Source organism: Pongo pygmaeus, chromosome 1 (genome assembly GCF_028885625.2).
Source record: "Pongo pygmaeus isolate AG05252 chromosome 1, NHGRI_mPonPyg2-v2.0_pri, whole genome shotgun sequence".
Classification (NCBI taxonomy): domain Eukaryota; kingdom Metazoa; phylum Chordata; class Mammalia; order Primates; family Hominidae; genus Pongo; species Pongo pygmaeus.
This window is the reverse complement of record NC_072373.2, coordinates 143,709,844-143,735,796: the sequence shown is the minus strand read 5'-3', so window position 1 is coordinate 143,735,796 and position 25,953 is coordinate 143,709,844. Positions and strand designations below refer to the sequence as shown.

The 25,953-nt window shown below is 34.5% G+C and overlaps 1 protein-coding gene across 26 annotated transcripts in view; it reads right to left on the bottom strand.

Annotated features, from left to right (window-relative positions):
- The window catches only part of ODF2L (outer dense fiber of sperm tails 2 like), a 47,391-nt gene that overhangs the window by 20,549 nt on the left and 889 nt on the right, over positions 1 to 25,953 (bottom strand). For 17 of the 26 annotated variants that reach the window (XM_063653286.1, XM_054477827.2, XM_054477859.2 and 14 more), the window contains 9 exons: positions 17,277 to 17,448; positions 15,875 to 16,007; positions 15,095 to 15,220; positions 13,551 to 13,613; positions 13,348 to 13,419; positions 12,648 to 12,764; positions 6,632 to 6,817; positions 2,816 to 2,925; positions 1,395 to 1,530 (listed from right to left, as the gene is read on the bottom strand). In XM_063653286.1, coding sequence (XP_063509356.1) covers positions 1,395 to 1,530; positions 2,816 to 2,925; positions 6,632 to 6,817; positions 12,648 to 12,764; positions 13,348 to 13,419; positions 13,551 to 13,613; positions 15,095 to 15,220; positions 15,875 to 16,007; positions 17,277 to 17,389 — 1,056 coding nt within the window. In that variant the 5' untranslated portion in view covers positions 17,390 to 17,448. Of the gene's footprint in view, positions 1 to 1,394; positions 1,531 to 2,815; positions 2,926 to 6,631; positions 6,818 to 12,647; positions 12,765 to 13,347; positions 13,498 to 13,550; positions 13,614 to 15,094; positions 15,221 to 15,874; positions 16,008 to 17,276; positions 17,449 to 25,953 lie in introns of those variants that run through there. The other 9 variants (XM_054477924.2, XM_054477887.2, XM_054477967.2 and 6 more) reach the window with 3 other exon arrangements.

Genomic DNA, 25,953 nt, shown 5'->3' with positions numbered 1-25,953 from the left:
ACAAAGGGAAAGAATCTTTTTGGCTTGGGCAATCTGTTGCCTTCTGTAATATATAATAAACAAGCTTTAATTACTATACACTGTACTGCATAACACTACGTATCTCCCACAAAGACAGATCGGTACGTAGCAAACAGATTGGCTCCTGGGAAAATATGCAAAGACCTACAATGGATAAAATTCCCTTTTCAGGCCACAACATTTTACACATACATAGAAAGAAGGGTTTACAAAGGGTAAAAGAGATTTGGATGTATCTCCAGTTTCCATCAGAAAAGTAATCTTTTAAAATAACAATTCAGAACCCTAAAGCCTGGAATGCTATCATTTTATTAAAATAATTTCCTTTGGTGATGATTTTTAAATTGTGTATATTTTTTCTCATAAACATACTCATTTTTAAAAACCCACTGCAAGTTTTATATAATGCATGATTCTAAACAGCCAGTAATTATGTTTCCAAGAAACAAGTACATTTCTAATGCAAAACAAACAAAGAAAAACAAACCTTAAATCAAGAAAAAAAAAAAAGCCTTAGACCTTCACTTCTCTTTTAACATTAAAGATCTTTTCTCTCAAGGACCACAGAATATATCTGCAATATCTCTTAGGAATTTAACATGTCTTAAGGACATCTTAATACATAGAATAAATGTATTATCATTTAGTTAACTCTAAATTCAGTGATAGAATTAAACTGTTATAAATACAACAAAACAATGTTAGATGCTTATTTTACAAGTTTCTCTAAAATGTACTCTATGCTACTAATATATTATTTATCCTGTGCACATAAACTTTATTTCATGGTTTAAAAAGGTTCTCTTCTGTCTTTTATTTTCTGTCCTCTAAAAGTATTATGGAAGTGAAAATGATGCCATCATCTTTCAAGTTCCATCTGGTTGTATGTATCTCTGGTTGACTGGGAACTCAAATATCTTTTTTTCTCAGAAAATTTAAAAGCTTCTCCCCTGTCTCTCCTCTGGTACCTATGGAAAGCAATTACCCCTTGGATATGAGTAAGTTGGAAAATTCTTTCTGGTTATGAAGCAGCCAAGAACATACTTTCTGGTTTCAAACAGACCAGGCCTGAGGTTATATCCTATTGTAACCATGACATCTAGAAATAATCTTATGTACTAAAGTTAATGTAATTTGGATGATTCATTTAACTGCAAAAATGCATAGTAGTTTATTTTAAAAGTTGAGGCAAAGAGACAGTCAACTTCATAAATATTATTTAGTACTGCTGAAAACATAATATCCTGACAAGCATAGAAGACAAAATTATACAAGAGCACTGCTCTAAACATACTCTTTCTTCAAGCTATTTCTACTAAGCAGACTATGGTCGTTACACAATACACGCCTGCACAAACACTCATACATAGTACCTTTAATTTTGTATTCTCAAGATTCAGAATTTCATTTTCATATTCAATTGAGTGAACTTTTCTAAGAATTTCTTCACATGAATTTTTTCCATGGTCTTCCATTTTCTTCAGATCGTCCAAAAGATTAATGATTTGCCTTTATAAAATCAATGACACATTTTATAAAAGTCATAAACATTTTTATTCAAGTAACACATTTTAAGTGTGTTTCTGAAATCACTCTGGCAGGGTGCATTGTTTCAAATAGGGAATATACAAAAACTAAATAGAACTCATAGAACAAGAAAAATAGGAAGAAGTAATCTAAAAGGGTACAACCAAAGTAACTCTGATTAGAAACAATTACCCACGGATGATACCAACAAAAAATTATACAACATGCTCTTTGCTATTCAATAAAACTTCTAAACTATTATCCACAAGTATGCACATCTCTCTCTTCCTGTCGTTCATACACATGCGCACATATATACTCAATTTTAGGGACAAGGTTAAAGAAAAGAATTAAGTGAGGCAATAAAACTAAACTTTAGAAATGAATTATATATGGTAGTTTTCAATGACAAAACTGAAGACACAGAAAACACTTAAAATCAAATATTCAGGGTTCATTATAGTGTTACCAGTAATACATTTCAAATAATAAAATATATGTATTTTGATTTTTCATTTTCTTTGTTATGCATTTAAGTCACTTTAATTAAGGAACAATCATTTTTAGGATTTTCAAAGCAGTTATTATAAACTTTTAAATATATTTTTACACGTTCTTGTTTAAAAGAGAAACATCACTTCCATTTAAGAAAAAGTAAATATTAACATTTACTACAAATAATAGATGGCATACCGAAATACTGAATGATAATCTACAAGTTTAAAATTTCAAAATGTGGGCCAGGCGTGGTGGCTCATGCCTGTAATCCCAGCACTTTGGGAGGCCGAGGCAGGTGGATCACAAGGTCAGGATATCGAGACCATCCTGACCAACATGGTGAAACCCTGTCTCTACTAAAAATACAAAAAAAAAACCAGCTGGGCGTGGTGGTGTGTGCCTGTACTCCCAGCTACTAGGGAGGCTGAAACAGGAGAATCGCTTGAACCCAGGAGGCAGAGGTTGCAGTGAGCTGAGATTGCACCATTGCACTCCAGCCTGGCAACAAAGTGAGACTCCATCTCAAAAAAAAAAAAAAAAAATTTAAAAATGTGAACACCAATTCACTTTAAATGAGCAATCATTTTAATTATTTTTAATAGTAGAGTAAGAAAACTTTATAGAATTATAAATAGCAAAAATATCAAATCATATAGGTAGCACCTTTACCATATGTAATCTAAAAAAATCAAAATACAAACAACTCAAATAATTTTTTAAAAAGTGAAAACTCTTACTAAATAATAAAAGATTCTAAATTTTTTCTTACTTTTTCATTGTTTCAATCTGTACTTCCAATTCAGTTTTTTCTATTACAATTTTCTCATAATGACTTTTCCAGGCATTGGAAGCTGAAATTGTTTCAGACAACTTGGCTTCCTAAAAAATACATAAAAGTATTCATACTATAATTTTAAAACATTTTTGTTTTGTTCAGATCTCTAAACACAAATACATTATAAACAGGGAAGCAATCTTCCAAAAAGCATGGAACTTCAAACATAGAAAACTGTACATGCATGTTTATAGCAGTGCAATTCATAATTGCAAAAATATGGAACCAGCCTAAATGCCCATCAACCAAAGAGTGGATAAAGAAAATATGGTATATATCCATCATGGAATACTACTCAGCCATTAAAAGGAACATTTGCAGCAGGCTGGATGAAGTTGGAGACCACTATTCTAAGTGAAGTAACTCAGGAATGGAAAACCAAATATCGTATGTTCTCACTCATAAGTGGGAGCTAAGCTATGAAAATGCAAAAGCATAAGATTGATATAAAGGACTTTAGGAATTGGGGGTACGGGAGGGAGGGAGGTGAGGGGTAAAAGACTATACATTGGGTACAGTGTACAGTGCTCGGGTGATAGGTGCACCAAAATGTCAGAAATAACCACTAAAGAAGTTGTCCAGGTAACCAGAAACAACCTGTCCCCTAAAAACTATTGAAATAAATAAATAAAGTCACTGTACAACTTTGAATAGAAAAATTTTAAAGTAAATATCTATATTGCTATTATTTTATATACCCACAGCAGAAGTTTCAACTTAAATTTTAAAAGATGTTGCACCTATTTTTAAACAATATTTCATAATTAAGATAATTTCTTTTTTTTTACTGAACTTTCCATTTTACTTTTCTTTTTTTTTTTTTTTTTGCCCTGGCTGAAGTGCAGTGGCACAGTCATGATGGTTCACTGCAGCCTCCAACTCCTGAGTGCAAGGGATCCTCCTGCCTCAGCCTCCCTAGTAGCTAGGGCTACAAACGTGTGCCACCACAGCCACCACATATATATACACACAAATATAAAATATATCTAGATACATATGTATATACTATATATATATGTTATACATATATATTGATATATATAACTACTCTCTATATATGGTGTGTGTATATATATATATACACACATATATATATATATAGTAGAGACAGCATCTTGCTATGTTGCCCAGGCTGGTCTTGAATTAATTTCATGCTCTATATACAGAAAATGGTAACAAACACATAAGCATCACAGGAGAAAGCCCCTGTGATACACACAGAAACTACCCCCAGTTCCACAGCTCCATAACATTTGGTGATGTACCTTACTTATCTTTGCTATAATGACGCCAAGATCTATTTTGTGGCGGTCACCCCATCAGCCTTCAAACATTGCTATGTCCACACAGAGATACAAGTGGTAGTAGTGGCTTATTCGTTTTGCATGTGAATTCCCATGAGGTAGCGATTTTTATCTGCTTTTGTTCATGGCTATATTTCTAGGGCCTTGATAGTGCCTGGAGCACAGCAAACAATAAATAGCTCAAATAATTCTCTGCAGATCCACCTAAAGAGCTGTAGCCACTGTGCCTCCGCTCTACATTCTACATAAAAACACACTGGAAGGCCACAATGCCAGTAATTACAAATCAAAAAGCCTAGAAACAGTAATGACAACAATTAACGTTTATTGGGTACTTCTTTCTTTCATCATTCATCCATTTACTGGGCAAGTATTTACTGAGCATGTATTACAAGACTTTTTTGTTTAAATTTTTTCACAGTAATATTTTTGATATATTGAAGACTAGCATTGTTTTCATATTTTGTATAAAATAAGCTTTAATATAAATTAAGAAGTATAAGCTTATAATATAAATTAAGATATTTAGAAGTTTTATCAGTAAGAAAAGAATTTATGTGTTAGAATATAATTATTACCTACTTCATCAGTATGGCATTCCCAGATGTTGAAACTAGTCAGTGATGGAATCACCTTACTAGAGATTTTTTGAGTTGGCCTACCTTTTCTCTTTGCTTTAGAGAAATGGCACATCTAAGCCACGAGAAGCAAAATTAGGATCTGTCTAACTTTCAAAGAAGGAAATGGGTTAATTCTTCAGTGTGCAGATTATAGAGCATTTAACATCCTGGCCCCTAGGTACTAAAAGTCAGAATCAGTGGTCTCTAGTACTTTCCAAATCTCCATTTCTTCTTTCATCTCTCCTTATAACATGCAGATAAAGCAAAATCCCCCCTTTCACCTTTCCTTCCACTGCACTGAAACTGCATCTGAATTAGTAACTAGTGACCTTCTAACTACCAAAGAACACAGACCTTTACAAATCCTCCCTGTCCTTGATCTCTCTCTGTAGTCCTTGGCAAAATTTACGCATTGTGTAGATATGTGATAACATTTTGTTAAACTATTATTTAGCTCTTATTGCTGAACTGTTCATATTTTAGACTTAAGGTACTGTTTTAAATAATGGTACCCTTACCTTAGGTGAATAGGATAGCAAGCTCCTGCCTTCTGAGACTTATATTCAAGTAGAAGGAAACAGTTAAAAATAAAACAAAACACAACAGCAGTGATAAGTGAAAAAATAAATGATATAGTTTCAGATTATAGTGAATGCTATGAAAAAAATTAAGACATTGATATGATTGTTTTAGAACTACTTCAAAAGGAATGGTCAAGAAAGGCCTCTCTGAAGAGATGTCAATTGAAAAGATACCTGAATGATTAAAAAAAGAAAGAGCTATTGTGAGCCAGGGAAGAACATTAAAGCCAGATGCAGCAACAAACAAGAAAAACAACAAAACAAAGAAAAAAACTTCATGCATTACAGGAACAGAAAGGAGGACAGTGCAAAAATATATTTTCTCATTTATCTCTCCCTACAAACACATGAGATAGGGAGTAGTATTATGACGCCCTATTTTATACATAAGGAAACTGAAAATGTTAAGTTCCTTATCCCAAGTCACAAGGTTAACAAAATACTATTTTGTTTGCAATAAACTTTTTATACAAGTCTGTTTTCATTTCTAAAAGCCTCTAATAATTCTATAAGCCTTAACATAAGTTCTTAAGAGGTAGGATATCAGTGAGACTTTTTAAAAAAAATTATTAATTAGTAATTGAATAAATATAATAATTTATCAAAAACAATAAAGCACTAAGGCCATTTTCAAATTTGTACTATACCAAAGATATATTTTACATGGTGTGTTTATGTCAGCACATGGTTTTAAATGTATTACAGAGATTAAATGAGGTTACTTACTGAATAAAGTCATAGGGTCTAATAACATAAATCAGCATTTCTCAAACTAGTGTTCCTCAGAACCAGTTCCAAGAGTTGCTTTGTGCATACAAGACTAGCTCTGTGGTTTAAAAAGTGTGGGAAACTTAGTTCAATACCCTTCATTCCACTGTTTCTGAAAGCCTTGTCAGAACCTTTAATTTGCTAACATAGACCACAATGTCCCAAGGGGAAATATGTATGAAGTATTACCCTTAGTTAGTTGGCCAATAGAACTTTTTGTGTGTGTGTGGGGTGGGGACACACTTAATATTTCCTTTAAGTAAAGTTCCCAAGGAAATGCTGATATATTTCAATATGAAAATTTGACATTTTATGTAATATTTCAAAGTAAAAGATTAAAGCAAAAAGTGTAAGTTTTTTCTGGTATTAACAGCATTAAGAAAAGAATAAAATTACTATATTAAGCATCATGATATTAATTATATAAACCAAGTACATAATAGATCTTTTAATTTTAAAAAGAATGCATTTACATACCTGATCTCTAATTTGGGAAGTAAGCTTTTCAATAGCTCCTGTAAAATGGTCAAGCCTTTGTTTGTAAACTTTAGATGCCTTTTTTAAAGCTACAGTTTTTTGCCTACTTGCTTCTTTCATCACTATAGCCTCATTCTTATTCATTCTCGATTGCAGGTTCCACTTGGCTATCTCGGTTTCTAAGCTCTAAAAAAAAAATAGCAACAATTAAATTATTTCAGAACTCCAATGTTTATGTAAACATTGTAAAAATATGTACATAACTGATATGGTTTGTGTATTACTCCATTCTCACACTGCCATAAAGAAATACCCTAGACTGAATAATTTATAAAGGAAAGAAGTTTAATTGACTCACAGTTCCACATGGCTGGGAAGATCTCAGGAAACTTACAATCATTGTAGAAGGCAGAGGAAGAAAGGACCTTCTTCACATGGTGGCAGGAGAGAGAAGAGTGAGGAGCAAAGGGGGAAGAGCCCCTTATAAAACCATCAGGTCTCACGAGAACTCACTCACTATCATGAGAACAGCATGGGGAAAACCACCCCGATGATCCAATCACCTCCCACCAGGTCTCTCCCTAGACATGTGGAGATTATAAGGATTACAATTCAAAATGAGATTTGGGTGGGGACACAGCCAAACCATAGCATTCTGCCCCTTGCCCCTCCTAAATCTCATGCCCTCACATTCCAAAACACAATCATGCCTTTCCAACAGTCCTCCAAAGTCTTACTTCATTCCAGCATTAACCCAAAAGCACAAGTCTAAAGTCTCATCTGAGACAAGGCAAGTCCCTTCTGCCTAGGAGCCTGTAAAATAAAAAGCAAGTTAATTACTTCCAAGAAACTATGGGGGCACAGGTATTAGGTAAATGTTCCCATTCCAAATGAGAGAAATTGGCCAAAAAAAGGGGGCTACAGGACCCATGCAAGTCCAAAATCCAGCATGGAAGTCATTAAATCTTAAATCTCCTAAACAGTCTCCCTTGACTCCATGTTTCACATCTAGGTCATGCTGATGCAAGGAGTGGGCTCCCACGGTCTTTGGCAGCTCCAGCCCTATGGCCTGCAGGGTACAGCCCCCTTCCTAGCTGCTTTCCCAGGCTGGCATTGAGTATCTGTGGCTCTTCCAGGCACATGGTGCAAGCTGTCGGTGGATCTACCATTCTGGGGTCTGGGGGACTTGTGGCCCTCTTCTCACAGCTCCACCAGGCAGTGCTCCAATGGGACTCTATGTGGGGTCTCCAATCCCATATTTCTCTTCCACACTGCCCCAGCAAAGGTTCCCCATAGGGGCTCCACCCCCACAGCAAACTTCTGCCTGGACATCCAGGCACTTCCACACATCCCCTGAAATCTAGGCAGAGGTTCCCAAGCCTCAATTCTTGACTTGTGTGCACCCACAGGCCCAACACCACATGGAAGTCGCCAAGGCTTGGGGCATCCACCCTCTGAAGAAATGGCCTGAGCTATGCATTGGCCCCTTTTAGCCACAACTAGAATGCAGGGCACCAAGTCCCAAGACTGTACAAAGCAGCAAGGCTCTAGGCCCAGCCCACAAAACCACTTTTTCCTCCTAGGCCTCTGGGCCAGTGATGGGAGGGACTGCCAGGAAGACCTCTGACATACCCCAGAAACATTTTCCCCATTAATATTTGGCTTCTCATTATTTATGCCAATTTCTGCAGACCGCTTGAATTTCTCCCCAGAAAATGGGTGTTTCTTTTCTATCACATGGTCAGGCTGCAAATTTCCCAAACTTTTATGCTCTGTTTCCCTTTTAAACGTATGTTCCAATTTCAAATCTTCTCTCTGTAAATGCATAAAACTGAAAGCTTTCAGAATCAACCAGGTCATATCTTGAATGTTTTTCTGCTTACAAATTTCTTCTACCAGATACCCTAAATCATCTCTCTCCAGTTCAAAGTTCACAGATCTCTAGGGCAGTGGCAAAATACCATCAGTCTCTTTGCTAAAGCATAGCAAGAGTCACCTTTACTCCAGTTCCCAAGAAGTTCCTCATCTCTATCTGAGACCACCTCAGCCAGGACTTCATTGTCCATATCACTATCAGCATTTTGCTCAACACCATTCAACAAGCCTCTGGGAAGTTCCAAGCTTTCCCACATCTTCCTGTCTTCTTCTGAGCTGTCCAAACTGTTCTAACCTCTGCCCATTACTTAGTTCCAAAGTCATTTCCACATTTTCGGGTATCTTTATAGCAATATCCCACTCTCTGCAGTACCAATTAACTGTATTAGTCCATTCTCACACTGCTATAAAAAAATACCTGAGACTGGGTGATTTACAAAGGGACAAGTTTTAATTGACTCACAGTTCCACATGGCTAGGGAGGCCTCAGGAAACTTCGATCATGGCAGAAGGTGACGGGGAAGCAGGGACCTTCTTCACGTGGCAGCAGGAGAGAAAAGAGTGAAGAGCCAAGGGGGGGGAAGCCCCTTATAAAACCATCAGATCTCACTCACTATCATGAGAACCGGATGTGGGAAACCACCCCCATGATCCAATCACCTCCCAGCAGGTCTCTCCCTAGACACATGGGGATTCTGAAGATTACAATTCAAGATGAGATTTGGGTGGGGACACAGCCAAACTATATCGGTTTGGATCTGTGTCCCTACCCAAATTTCATGTCAAACTGTAACCCCCAGTGTTGGAGCTGGGGCCTGGTGGGAGGTGGTTGGATCATGGGGGTTGTTTCTTATGAATGGTTTACAGCATCCTCTTGGTGCTGTTCTCCTGATAGTGAGTGAGTTCTTGCGAAAACAGGTTGTTTAAAAGTGTGCAGCACCTCCCTACTTCCTCTCTCTCTTGCTTCTGCTCCCACCATGTGAGATGCCTCACTCCCCACTTGTCTTCCACCACAATTGTAAGTTTCCTGAGGCCTCCCCAGAAGCTGAGCAGATGCCAGAATCATGCTTCCTATACAGCCTGTGGAACTGTGGGCCAATTAAACTTCTTTTCTTTATAAACTATGCAGTCTCAGGTATTTCTTTATAACACTGTTAAAATGGCCTAATACAATAATCCTCTACACATTGGGGACCAATGCTTCTCTATAACCTGTTAAAGGTTGCAAATTTAAAACATATCCTATATCAGACTAATGTTACCATTATTAAAGATACTATAATGATTATGGTACAAACACTAACTTCCTTAAAACTTCTATGATTAACTCAAATAATTTTTTTAGTTCACATCTAGAATATTATACATCATACTGGTTTTAAAAACTAGTTTTAAAAAACATAATTGAGCTAGAAACAATCCAAATACGTACCAATGTTCAAAGGAATTGGTAGCTCCCCAAATATATTAGGACTCTTCACTTTGAAAGATAAAATCTTAAAGATATGATTATAATCTTTAAGAAGGCTATAGATGAGATAAACAGATTTATTTACCAAATTTTAATTTACTAGAATTAGGGGGCATGCCCTGACACTAGAGTTACATTAAAGATAATAAAATACTGCTTTATCCAATAAAGTAAATTTATGGAAGTCATTATTCCAAGACCAAACACAGGTTTAGATAAATTAATGACTATAAGAGTCATAAGATTAGTATTATTGAGGACATGTTTCTATCATTCAATGTGATTGTAACTAACTGGCATGACTGTCTCTTTGGCATACCTCTTGGTGACATGATGAGAGATGGAATATTAGGCTGGGTAGATGAGGGATGTGATTTAATGTGATAACTCAAATGCTTTTATTTCAAATTATTTTAAGACTGTGCATTTTAAGTATTTGAGTATTAAGTATCTATTAATTTAAAGACTTATGATTTTAATGTTTTCACATTTTCGAAACCTGTGTAATATTGAAATGAATGTGAAATTATTACAGAATTTAAGTTTTAGTCTCCCATTCCTTAGACAGCCATTTTAATTTTTAAAAATTGCAAAGGAGTCACAGTGAAAGCTAAACCTAGGACTTTTCAACTCAACTCTACAATCATCAAAATCTAAGCTTCTTAACTGCCACTAAAATTGAGATTAAGAAGTATATATTAAGATTTAGATTTGATCTCTTTGAAGAGTGACTAAGTAAACTAAGAGAAGGAGCAATACATTCTTAAATTGTTTTTAAAAAACAAAATCCCATAAAACACAAGTAGCTGGGGAAAAACAGCAGTACAGTAAGTCGACATAAGACAAAGGAACATCCCACAGGAAACACTGCTGTCATTCCTCTAAAAGTCCACACGGTGTCATCATCACACCATGAATAGTTGCTGTCTTAAGTTAAAAAACTTCTAAAAATAGAAACTAAATTTTCTTTTTGAACACGGTTCCAGACACAATCTTCTCACCAGATTTATCAAATCCCACACTTATGCACTATCAAGGAGTATACTGAAATGACAAATTATTTTTATAATTTCAAAATAACCTCTCAAGTCATTTGCCAAATGAATGAACACATAAAGCTGATTATCTTCTTTTTCTATCTTCAAAGCAGTGTCTGTATACATGTCACATTTTATACAGACAATTATTCTCAGTCTCTTTTGAAAATATGAAAATGTTCTAACTCTAATTGCTACATCACAAAGATCTAGAAAGAAAAACTGGTGCAAGGCATCTGTGGGATAGTTCCCAGAGATTTATAATGTAAATTTTTAAAAGACCCAATACAACAAATTACTCAACACTAAAAAGTTGAGACTGATGTTGCCAAATTGAGTTCACTGGATTCATACTCAAAAAAAAAAACACAAAAACAAAACAAAAAAATAAAACACTGTCAAACCTAAGTCAAAAAGAACTAAATTCTGAACCCCTTAATTACTTAATGCCTTAAATCCAAAGTGTGTGAGAGAAAATGTAGAAAAAATCCATAGACTCAGACAGTTTCTTTTAATCATTTCTTAACAGTAGCATTTTGGTAAAAGAATTTGAATTCACTTATAGTTGAATTTCATAGCAAAATTTTAGGATTTTAGCCTTATATTCTTTCTCCAAATTATCATGGTTATAAAAAATAACCACTATGCTTCAAGATAAATTGGGAAAGATGATTATCTAATATGTTCAATCACACATCAGATGTATTCAATCACACATGTTCTCCTGTATTTACTATGACAGACCACTGCAATACCAAGTCCAGTTCATCTGCAGTGCCCTAGCATACAAAATTTATATCCCCGATAAACCCACTTAATGTCCCTTTAAAGGAAGAAACACACACACACACACAAACTCGAGTATGGTTTTGAAACATGCTACAGGTTGCAGACATCTGCTATAACTCAGGAGTGCAAAACCAAACAGAAATCTAACTCAGAAGTCCTCACACTCAATGGAGTTTGAGTCTCTGTAACCTCTCAAGGTGGGAATATTGCTTCTTTGCCTTTGGCGGAAAAAAAAAAAAGAGTTACCTTATATTGTATGATATGCCACCTCAAATTCTTATCTCAAAGTGACTTTGACTCCAAAAGAATAATTAAACCAAAAAATTCCCCTTAATTATACTCCTACAAAGTTGTTTAATAAGGGAATTACTTAATTTTGTGAACATCAAAGTTGGGCTGATTTTAAAATTATTACGATTAGTAACAAAAAATAAACATTGTATTGACTGTTAAACGTGTGAAAGTATGTATGTATAGATGGAGAAAAAAGATTGAAATAACGTACACCAAAATGTTAACAACGATTTTGGTATATTTAAATTTATTTTCTATAAATTTCCACAGTAAATATAAATTAACTATAAAGTGGAAATGATTTTTAAAGTAATTCAATTCCATAAATCCTTCCTAGATTGGTATTAAACAGAGACAGCATTTTTATTTGAAATTGGGACCCAAACCTTTAGTTAGGCCACAAATATTAAGATTTACCTTAAATATGTATTTCCCATGTCAACAACTGTGTATTTTAAAACCACCAAATTCTAGAACTAAGGAAGGCTTTATAGCCTTTCATTAATTTTATCACTTAAACTATAAAAATGGATATATATTTATATATAACCTTTACATATTCTTTCAACTTATCATTCTCGGCTTCCTTTTTATGAATTTGGATCTGTAGTCGTTCATGTACTACTTTTACTGATTGGGAAAAACGGTTTGCTTTCAAAGTATTTGCCTGTAACAAAGAGAAAGAGAAAACCAAAAAAATCCATATTATTTGCTGTATCCCCAGCCCAATATTTTTAATTTTACCCTGATTTAGGCACAATCTAGACAGCTGATAAAAAGCAAAGCACTGCTTTACATAAACTGTCACCCCTATTACAAATGTATTTCATGCCCAACCAGGGCTAAGTTTTATCCCCCAACCTTTTTTATTTAATGGCTCCTGATAATCATCTCTTTTTTAAAATTCCCATCTATCTTTCTAAATAAAGGTATGGGTATACCTAAAATGCTCCTACAAACACTAAAATTCCTTAATTTGTCCCCCAACTGAAACACAATACAAATTTAAAACAGTTCCTATATGAAGTAATTTATGCCAAGTATCCTGACAAACACCATAAAACTCTAAAAAAAATAATAAAATTAAGATGTTACATTTGATAGGTAAAACCTGTAAAATATCCAAATAATTTAGAATTTCAAAACACTTTTCTGTGTTTATTTCTGAGGAGTTGGGGCCAGGATGGGAAAAAAAAAGGGAGTCAATATTAATATAATGAATAAAGCTCAAAAGCTCAAATTTTGCTTACCTTTTCACTCTGAAACAAACAAGAAAGTTCTTGGATATGGGCCTCCTTTTCAAATACCTTCTTCTTAAGATTCTTGAGCAAATATAAAATAAGAATTAGAAATTTCACAACTTGGATAATATTGGCTAATTTTATAAAACCAAGCAGCATGCAAATAACAATGACAGGAAGAATGGACACAAAGTAAGTGTGGAAAGACTTACAGTATTTTCACTTTCATTATCAGTTAGATTTTCTAGCAACATGCTGGGTAAATTGTCTCCTGTCTGAGAAAAGAATGTTATAAATCAGTGATCACAAATTATATTTCTCTATATAAAAAAGTAGAAAGTGAAATAAGCATTACTCAATAAATTAATAACGACTTTTAATTCAGATTTTTAAAAGAGTTAACCATTGAAAATATTTTTGCCCAAGTATTCCAAATTATTTTTGGTCTGCAATTTACGAAATTAGTTAATTTACTAAATTGATCTCAAAAGAATGCTTCAGAAAGTATAGGCCAATAACACTAAAATCACAAAAATCCTCTATACAAAAGAAGTTTGTATAGAGTTTGTATAGAGTATAGAATGCAACACAGTGCTGTTTACAAATAGGCAAAAATTATCAACAATCTAAATTCTAGCAATAAGAAATCTCTTAAAGAATTACAGCAAATCAGTAACAGAATTCTATATAGCCATTTTAAATGAGACCCTAGAAGACTATTTATTCACTTTTGAGAATCATACTTCTCCTTTAGAATGTGAAAAAGCTATCAATTCTTTTCACCCCAAACCACATATATATGTACATATAATGCAAAATTGTACACGGAATTTCAGAGGGCTCATGGATTTCATAAAGGCCATCCTTGGATCCATAAGGATTCAAAGAGCTTGAGTTAAGATTCTTTTCTATTCAAAAAATATTCAATACATGAGAAAATATTGATGATACAGTATTAAGTATAAAAGTCCAGTTACAAAACAAAGATAGTAGTTTTACTCCATTTTTCTAAAACACCACGTATATATGCACACATAACATATATAAAGAAACAAAATACTGCAAAATGCACACAACATAAAATTAACAGTCCTTAATAGTGATGTTTCACTAAGTGCTGAGATCAAGAGAATATTTCTCTGCTTATCACAATTTTCTATCAATATGTAACTTTTTAATAACAAAAACTATTACCTAATATTAGATAGTTTTTACAATTCTGAAATAATTTTTATCGTAGGAAAAAGCCAAAAGGGAGTCAGAAGAATAATTTAAGTGATTTAAAGGGTATAAGCTTTCTTTTTGGAGTGATAAAAATGCTTTAAAATTGACTGTGGTGATGGCCGCACAACTCTGTGAATACAATGAAAACCACTGAATTTTATAATTTAAATGGAAGAAGTGTATGGTATGTGAATTCTATTTCAATAAAGCTTTTATCAGATGAAGAATATATAGATATGTAGAAATATAATGTACAAAGAGCTTAAACTCAAAAAGTGTATATTTTATTAGAATCAGCTAAACTAAGTATAACAAAGTTTTTGAGATGAAAAATAAGAATACATTTTCTATAAAAACATGGTTTTCATATACAACTACTTATGAAACATTAAAGGTAGGGATTAATGACTGACAAAATTCAAAGAATTATTTCCATTTCAAATATACCAATAATTTCTACAGTTTAAAAATAATGTATCCTTCAAATGAGAAATATCACTATTAAAATGAGTGCTTAGTGTTGATGCCTTACTTGTTTGTAGTCTCTCTTTCTAAGAAGATGTTCTAAAGCTAGTTTTACACTTTTGAAGGTGTCTAATTCTTTTGTTAATATTTCCTTCTGTTCAGAAATCTTCAAATTCGATGCAGAAAGATTCGCCTGACAAATTATAAGAACCACATACACATTTTAAGACACAGCATTAATTAAAACCCTCTAAAATATGATATTATCAAACAGTATTTTTTCCTACTAAACAAAGTGATTCTTTTGTGCATAGTAATAATAAACATTACAAAATTTGTTAATAGTAAATTGGATCTGTTATACAGTACATTAAAATGAAATCAAAATAAGAGCTTAAATTATAAAAGCATTTTAGGCTTTTATTTAAATAAAAGTTATAGAAGATAATCTATTGTTTGTCCCTAATTTAAACTTTAATATGCTGAAATTTAAAAATAGTTCTCTACTCCAAATAATACTATAGAAACAGATATATTTCATCTCTCAGAAGATTTTAGTTTAAAATTCACTCTTAAGAAAAGCTGATTTTCTAGTTCAACTCCAGGTAATTCAAACATCCAAAATATATTGTTTCTAGCTTAGCCTCTTATCAAGTGTATGCTGAGATTATCTTTCAGGAAAAGAATTGTAGTTAATGACACGGGAATAAAGAATTCTGATAAACCCTCATTTTTGGTATTAAATACTCATATGTGAGCATACCTATATAAGATATGAGACCTCAGTTAATGCATTCTGAGTATTATACTAGTTTTTCATTTTATTATATATTAATAAGTCACTCACATTTTCAAAATTAATCTTTTCAATGGTGTCCTTAAATAGTGGCAAAAGCAATTCTATAGAACAAGTTACCAACTCCGCTTCCTTAAGTGTTGCTTCCAATTCAGTCTTTTCATTTAGAATGTCCTGCTTCATGCTAATTACAAATGCACATACAAAATTTAAGTTAAATCCACTTCATTTAAAGATGCTCCTCAGAAATGCCGTATCCTATACAGTACTCTTAATAGCAAGGACAACTTTTAGTTCAAAAGTAGCTCGAAACTTGGACTTTGAGTGTAAGCAAATTTTAAGAATACTTTATTTTACTTATATTTTACCTATATGTAATCACAAAAGTTATTTGGATTAAAGATGTACACATAGTTAAGTTTGAAGGAGCATTTTCAATATTTATAAATAAAATTCCCAAGTGATATGGAAACTCTTTAATTGGCAGCTTTTCTCTTTCTTTGTAAAACGTAACGGCTCATTAACAAACCAACAGCATCTTAGAGGCTATGTCAAAAATATGTGTGTTCTTAGGCACAACTGGCTTAAAGTAATGAGCCTAAGAACATTCTATCTATAAACGACACCTGTCCCTTATTAAAAACCATGGGCAGAAAGTCAAGTGTGATTATAGATGATAAAATATTATTTTCATTCATAACAAGTTCAACCAGAAACTGGACTAAGCTATCCATACTGACAGTAATGGCATACTAAGATTGCCATTTGACAGGGGCAATATTTCATGTAAATAACAAGTGTATATGACAGTGATTTCACATTCATTAACTACATTTCTGATATCACATATTATATTTTCATTTATCTTAAATAGCTTTATTTTACAAATTCTTAACAGATGAGGTTTTCATTTTTTTTTGTCTTTTTCTTTTTTGAGATGGAGTCTCGCTCTGTCACCCAGGCTCTGTCACTCAAGAGTGCAGTGGCGTTATCTCGGCTCACTGCGACCTTCGCCTCCCGGGTTCAAGTGATTCTTCTACCACAGCCTTCCAAGTAGCTGGGACAAGAGGCACACGCTACCACATCTGGCTAATTTTTGCATTTTTTCAGTAGCGATGGGGTTTCACCATGTTGGCCAGGCTGATCTTGAACTCCTGACCTCAAGTGATCCACCTGCCTCATCCTCCCAAAGTGCTGGGATTACAGGCATGATCCACTGTGCCCGGCCAGGTTTTTATTTTTAATGGCTTTCATTAAGATTCAAAAAAACTAGCTGAATTCTGCTAGATGAGTATCTTTGTAATCAGATTAAATATATTTTAATAAACAAATACTAGATTTGGAAAAGATACTCTTAAAAGAGTGCTGTATTTGATTCAAATAATTTATATTATAGACAAAACAGGAAATCCTGGAATCGGAAATTTAGATTTCCTGATACTGATGAGAATACCAGCTGAGATGACTTTCACTGGTACACCGTGGTAAATCTTCTTTCTCTGATATAGTTTTAAGATGGGAAAAGAGTTCTTCTGAATGACTTCCATCATTTACAGCCTTCTCCATAAATTCAGTAAATGGATTTATAGGTGGCTTCACAGCGACTTCTCCACATAAGCTGAAAGCTAGGAAATATTTTAGTTATTAAATTTATTTCAATAGAGTTTTTTTGTCATTACTCTCTCATAAAAAATAAAGGTTATAAGGATATGTAAAAGAATAACATTTCAAAGACAAAATAAGAAGTATAACTGCTACTCATTGTTATATTAATTCAAAATTGTATCAAAATTGCACAGCACAACCACTCAACAATTGCCAATTTCTATACACTGTTTCCAAAAGGCCTGATAATTCCTAAATAATCACGAGTGTAAAAATCTTTATTAGTCTATTTCTTGAAGTATTACAATATTTGAACCCAGCAGGACTATAAAACAAATATAAAAACTATGGGTTACCTATAGTCTGTCTTATTAGGCCCATGCCATAAGAAATATATGTTATTTATGCCTAAATCTGTAGAAATTCAACTTTTCAAAGTAGTTGGCAACAATAGCTACAAAGGACAGGATACTCAATTGCAAGTAGACTTTTCAAAATTAAATTCACTTACTCCTATTCCCAACTCAATCTAGAATATTATTGGTGATAATGAAAAGACCAGACAGATGACATTACTTCCAAATTTTACTAATCTAATTGTTTTTACTCACACCTGTAGATGTCACTTTAAAAATGTGAATATTTATTAATTTCTTCAAAACTACTCCAATTTAAATAATGAGTTAGAGCTTTGGCAACCATTAAGGCTCTATTTTCCCAACTCTAACAACACGTGGTAATGTGTTCCCTGACTTCATTTTATGTTTACACAAAATCAAAGGTTATATTTAAGGTTTTCTACATTTTTTTGGATATTTACCTCCTTGTAATTTAGTTTTATATGTCTGTATTACAAAACATATTATATTCAAGAATTTTTAACACTTAGAGTAGAAGTGAAATTACAGGTTGAAGATTATTTAAATTAGCCATTCAGAAACCTTCCGAAGTGTCCATAAAATGTATATATTTTATCTGAATGTTCTATATACTATAGAGACAAATATTTAGGAAACAGGCCAATGAAGTATAGTCATATTTTTTAAATACCAGAAAGTGAAGTCCAAAAAGAACTGCTAAGTAACCAACAGATAGTCTAGGATGACTCCCTTGAATGCTGCAAATATGCAACATCTATTACAATGGTATAACAACATTTTGAGCTATCTATAGACTAGAAGAATTACAAGTATACAAAATAAAATTAAAAAACCAAACCTAAAAATTAAGAAGAATATGCTCGGGATAAGTCACTGCAATCAAGAGAACCATCATCTACTAATTCATTCAGTTGCAATAGCTATCCCCATACAGAAAGCAACTGGTACCAACCCTTTACTTGTTTAAATATTTGTCATATTTGTCTCTCTGTGGACTGGAATCTCAAGAAAGAATGTCTTTTTTATATTTGAATCCTCAGCACCTACAAGCCTCATAAAAGCTAAGCAATAATTGAAGGAAAACACATAAGGCTTAGAGCTTTTAAAGAATATAATGACTAAAGACTGTTTGCCTTTTTTTTTTAATTCACCTCTTGATTTGTCTTTTCAGGGATCATTAAAAGACAAATGGTTCCTATATTTGGAATAAAGGTTTAAAAAACAATGTAAAAAGATAGAAATTTTCAATTTGTAGAAAATATTTTACAAGATAAGACTAGTTTGGTATTGGCATTTTATACACAACTTTTCTAAAAGTTTTATCATAAGATAAAGTCATAAAATTTTCCTGCTTCATCACCTATAATTGGTAACTGCCACTTATCTTAAAGGGTAAACAAATAAATAAAATCAACACACTGTAAAAACAGGAATTCAGAATGACTTTCTACCTAACATTCTAAAATGGAATCTACATTACATTACTGGTTTCTCAACACACAAGGAAGACAACTATTTGTCTCAGGAATTTCCATGAAAGTTATCAACAGTCATCTTCTCCAGGATAAATATTGTTCAGAGATTCCAAGGTACTCCACTGCTTTTGTGTTGTGATAATTGTGTAATAAAAAATATGTGCTGAACAAAAATGTAATAATTTTAGCATAAAAAGTCCTACTTTATAAGAAACGCAATCATTTTATTGGACCAAATGTATTTTTGTATAGAAAAGCAGACATTTCACAATAAAATGTTTTCAGTAATGTGGAATATACTGTTAACTGACAAATGTACTTTTGTACAACTTGTCAGTGGTGGGTGAAACAAAGACACGTATTCTGTATACATGTTTAAATGTTTAATGATCAAATCATTTTAAAGATAACTTAAAAATTCTTCAAACTGAATGATAAGAGTGACACTATCTATCAAAACCTCTGGGATACAGCAAAGGTGGTGCTAAGAAAAAGGTTCATAGCCTTAAATGCCTACATTGAAAAGTCTGAAAGAACATGAACAGACAATGTAAGGTCACATCTCAAGAAACTAGAGAAACAAGAACAAAACAAACCCAAACCCAACAGAAGGCAGGAAATAACCAAGATCAGAGCAGAACAAAATGAAACTGAAAAAAAAATACAAAAGATAAATGAAACAAAAAGCTGGTCCTTTGAAAAGATAAATTGATAGACCATTAGCAAGATTAATCAAGAAGAGAAAAGATTCAAATAAGCTCAATTAGAAATGAAACGGGAGATACTACAACTGACACCACAGAAATACAAAAGATCACTCACGCTACTATGAACACCTTTACACACATAAACTAGAAATCCTAGAGGAGATGGATAAATTCCTGGATACAACCCTCTTAGCTTAAATCAGGAAGAATGAGAAACCCTGAACAGACCAATAACAAGCAGTGAGACTGCAATGGTATTTTAAAAATTACCAACAAAAAAAAAAGTCCAGGACCAGATAGATCCACAGCTGAATTCTACCAGACATTCAAAGAACAATTGGTACCAACCCTATTGACACTACTCCACAAGACACAGAAAGAGAGAATCCTCCATAATCATTCTATGAAACCAATATCACCCTAATGCCAAAACCAGGAAAGGATATAACCAAAAAAGAAAACTACAGACCAATATCCCTGATGAACATAGATGCAAGAATTCTTAAAAGGCCAGGTGTGGTGGCTCACGCCTGTAATCCCAGCACTTTGGGAGGCTGAGGTGGGTGGATCACCAGGTCAGGAGTTCAAGACCAGCCTAGCCAAGATGGTGAAACTCTGTCTCTACTAAAAATACAAAAATTAGCTGGGCATCGTGGTGGGCGCCTGTAATCTCAGCTACTGGGGAGGCTGAGGCAGAGAATTGCTTGAACTCGGGAGGTGGAGGATGCAGTGAGCCAAGACCATGCCAATACACTCCAGCCTGGCAACAGAGTGAGACTCTATCTCAAAAAAAAAAAAAAAAAAACCTTAACAAAATACTAGCTAAGTGAATTCAACAACATATCAAAAAGATAATCCACCATGATCAAGTGGGTTTCATACCAGGCAGGCAGGAATGGTTTAACATCCACAAGTCAATAAATGTGACACACCACATAAACAGAATTAAAAACAAAAATCACACGATCATCTCAATAGATGCAGAAAAAGCATCTGACAAAATCCAGCATCCCTTTATGATTAAAACCCCCAGCAAAATCGGCGTACAAGGGACATACCTCAATGTAATAAAAGCCATCTATGACAAACCCATAGCCAACAAAATACTGAATGGGGAAAAGTTGAAAGCATTCCCTCTGAGAACTGAAACAAGACAAAGATGCCCACTCTCATCATTTGTATTCAACATAGTACTGGAAGTCCTAGCCAGAGCAATCAGAGAAGAGAAAGAAATAAAGGGCATCCAAATCGGTAAAGAGGAAGTCAAACCGTTGCTGTTTGCTAATGGTATGATTCTATACCTAGAGAATCCTAAAGACTCCTCCAAAAAGCTCCTAGAACTGATAAATTCAGCAGTTTCAAGATACAAAATTAATGTACACAAATCAGTAGCACTGCTATATACCAACAGTGACCACGCTGATAATCAAATCAAGAACTCAACCACTTTTACAATAGCTGCAAAAACAAAACAAAATAAAATAAAATACTTAGGAATATACCTAACCAAGGAGGTGAAAGACCTCTACAAGGAAAACTATAAAACACTGCTGAAAGAAATCATAGATGACACAAACAAATGGAAACACATCCCATGCTCATGGATGGGTCAAATCAATATTGTGAAAAGGGCCATACTGCCAAAAGCAATCTACAATTTCAATGCAATTCGCATAAAAATATCATCATCACTCTTCACATAACTAGAAAAAACAATCCTGAAATTCACTTGGAACCAAAAAAGAGCCCACAGAGCCAAAGCAAGACTAGGTGAAAAGACATCACATTACCCAACTTCAAACTATACAATAAGGCCACAGTCACCAAAACAGCATGGTACTGGTATAAAAATAGGTACATAGACCAATGGAACAGAATAGAGAACCCAGATATAAACCCAAATACTTACAGCCAACTGATGTTTGACAAAGCAAGCAAAAAACATAAAGTGGGGAAAAGACACCCTATTCAACAAATGGTGCTGGGATAATTGGCAAGCCACATGTAGGAGAATGAAATTGGATCCTCATCTCTCACCTTACACAAAAATCAACACAAGATGGATCAAAGACTTAAATCTAAGACCTGAAACTATATAAATCTAAGACCTGAAACTATAAAAATTCTGGAAGATAACATCAGAAAAACCCTTCTAGATATTGGCTTAGGAAAAGATTTCATTACCAAGAACCCAAGAAAATAAATGCAATAAAAATAAAGAGAAATAGCTGGGACTTAATTAAACTAAAGAGCTTTGGCATGGCAAAAGGAATAGTCAGCAGAGTAAACAGACAACCCACAGAGTGGGAGAAAATCTTCACAATCTATACATCTGACAAAAGACTAATATCCAAAACCGACAATGAACTCAAATTAGCAAGAAAAAAAAATCCCATCAAAAAGTGGGCTAAGGACATGAATAGACAATTCTCAAAAGAATATATACAAATGGCCAACAAACATGAAAAAATGCTCAACATCGCTAATGATCAGGGAAATGCAAATCAAAACCACAATGTGATACCACCTTACTCCCGCAAGCACAGCCATAATCAAAAAGCAATAATAGATGTAGGCATGGATGCAGTGAAAAGAGAACACTTCTACACTGCTGGTGGGAATGTAAACTAGTACAGCCGCTATGGAAAACAGTGTGGAGATTCCTTAAAGAACTAATAGAGCTACCATTTGATCCAGCAATCCCACTACTAGTCATCTACCCAGAGGAAAAGAAGTCATTATATAGAAAAGATACTCACACATGCATGTTTATAGCCACACAATGTCCATCAAACAATGAGTAAAAAAACTGTGATATACGTATATATAATATATATGATAAAATACTACTCAGCCATAAAAAGGAATAAATTAATGGCATTTGCAGCAACATGGATGGAATTGGAGACTATTACTCTAAGTGAAGTAACTCAGCAATAGAAAACCAAACATCATATGTTCTCACTCATAAGTGGGAGCTAAGCTATGAGGATGCAAAGGCGTAAGAATGAATCAGGGGACTTTGGAGATTCAGGGTGAAAGGGTGGGAAGGGGGTGAGTGATAAAAGGCTACCAACTGGATTCAGTGTACACTGCTCAGGGATGGGTGCACCAAAATCTCACAAATCACCACTCAAGAACTCACTCATGTAACCAAATACCACCTGTTCCCCAAAAACCTATGGAAATAAAAAATTTTTAAAAACCATTTAAAAATCCTTAAAGATCAGCAATTTTAAAATATTTTAAAATGTTTAAAGATTTACATTTCCTATAGAGAGACAATTTTGCCAGTCTACTGCCAAGAGGACATGTACTTAAAGCTTTTTCCAGGAGTGCTCGTAGGCTATGCTGATACAGCTACATTCACTAAACTATGTTCCACTGTGGCCAACAGCAAGCACTTGGGGATAACTGTTCAGGGACTATGGTGCTAGCCATGGTCAGAGAAAAAGGAAAATCATGGTCCATGACCTTCCTTAACACCTACATCAGACTAAGTAAATTAACTAACTTCAGACGAATACATATTTTAAAACAATCTCTCTGAAGAGAATAGCACATGAAACCTGCACATTTTGTTTGCCAAACACAAATTCTTAGAAAACTAACTTCCACTGGCTTCAAACACAGCTTCTACTGAAAAAAGTCACCATGAAATATTCAGCAAGGAACACAAAGTAGATACAGGGATGCTCTTTTTTTTTCCCCCTACTATTCTGGACATTAGTCAAAATTTTACTAGAGAGGTAATTGTATGAAAAAAAAAAAGGATAGGAACCTTGGAAACAGGCAAAAAGCTGGAAAATAAATCTTATGGGTAAAAGCTACCAAAATGGAAAAAAACATTTTCTGATACAGAGAGATTAGATTAGATAACTAATTAGTAATCCCTCTCTCTAATGAATAAAGAAGGATGTATATTTAAAAGATGGGCTGCAGACTGGATAATATAGGCAGAAGAGTTGACAGCAAGAGTGACTGGTCTGTAAACACGGCATGTACTTCAAAGCCAACATCCCATTTCCTTCTCAAAGTGTTGCCCTGATTTCTCCAGCCCACCAAGAACTCTAAACAAAAGTATTTTCAGAATCATACAGTTTAGAATTTAACTGCTCCATAAATGCTCATATTTTAGTTCTCTTTTAAACTTGCTATTAACCGTGAGAACAAATATACGCATCACTCTCTGCCCTAAAAAATTACCTAACACAGTGGGGAGCATAGATTAGGTTCTCAAATATAAGTTAGGGCGACTGAATTATTTATTGTTTAAACTCGGACACTTTTGAGTGTCCATATAGAGCCCAATTACCTGGAAAAAGACTGGGCCAAAGATGTTCAGAATATTGTCTAATCCCAAATAAAGTCACCATCCTGTACCAGATAAACATAAAGCATATTCCTTTCCTTCAACATGACAGCTGTTGCCATTTACTGAGAAGAGCACTGCCTGACCTTATAAACATCATCTCACAAAAGCTTCACAAGGTTGCTATTAAAAAGCTATAAATAAGGAAATTAAATATTAGAAGGGTTAAATAGCTTGTCCAAGATTACAAGTAAAGAATTGGTGGAACTCAGTTTTGAATTAAAAGCCATGAGATGGTGAAACCTCATCTCTACTAAAAATACAAAAATAAGCTAGGCGTGGTGGTGGGCGCCTGTAGTCCCAGCTACTCGAGAGGCTGAGGCAGGAGAATCACTTGAACCCGGGAAGCGGAGGTTGCAGTGAGCCGAGATCTCGGCACTGCACTCCACTGCGACAGAGCGAGACCCCATCTCAAAAAAAAAAAAAAAAAAAAAAAAAGCCATGAGATACTAAAACATAAATATAAAAATCTACAAAGCAAAAAGTAACACACAAACTTGCCTTTATTCAGTCAGGTTTTAATACTCATAAGTTCAATTCAGATTCAAAAGATGAAAACTGTTCTGGACAAGGAAATGAGTAATGAGTGAGCTACCTAAAAGCACAGACTACAATTCTAAAGAGAGAGAGCAGATCGCGACCAGATCACTAAATTCCATTGTTCTAAAGTTTGTCACAAGTAACTTTTGGGATAGAAAAACTACACTATAAATACACATCCATTGTGAAATAAGAAGATGAAAAACAGAAGCAAAAAGCAGATCATAAACATGATCATGACATTCTTACTATAAGCAGAATATCAAACTAATTTCAAAAGCAGACAGGTTTTCTGCAGTTTGTTTATTTTTTATTTTATTTTATTTTTGAGACAAGTCTCGCTCTGTCGCCCAGGCTGGAGTGCAGTGGCGCGATCTCGGCTCACGGCAAGCTCCGCCTCCTGGGTTCACGCCATTCTCCTGCCTCAGCCTCCCGAGTAGCTAGGACTACAGGCGCCCGCCACCAAGCCCGGCTAATTTTTTGTATTTGTTTTAGTAGAGACGGGGATTTCACCTTGTTGGCCAGGATGGTCTCGATCTCCTGACCTCGTGATCCGCCCACCTCGGCCTCCCAAAGTGCTGGGATTACAGGCGTGAGCCACCGCTCCCGGCCCGGTTTGTTTCTTTAACCATAACTCAGTTGCACTTAAAACTCCAAGAACCTCATTCATTCAAAAACACTTGAAACCGTACTATGCGTTGCGTGATGAGGAAACTGTCTTCGAAATAGATTTTATACCCAACAGCAGCCCCAGTATGGTTATTCTCAGTAAACAACAAGCACCACCACTCACTAACCACCTACATTCGGTGCCACCTTAATGGCCCTGCGTTTACTTAATCTCGTATTACAACCACCCCAAAGTGATGATTATTGTCTCCATTTTACAGTTATCAGTAAGGAATCCAGGAAGGTTCAGTGACCTAGACAAGACCACACAGCGGGTTCAGTGGCAGAGCTGGGACTGAACACAAGTCGGCCTTTAGCACTCTCCACGACCCTAGGTCAATCCCGCACTACAGGGGTCGCCTAAAGGGGCTGGGACCTAGAG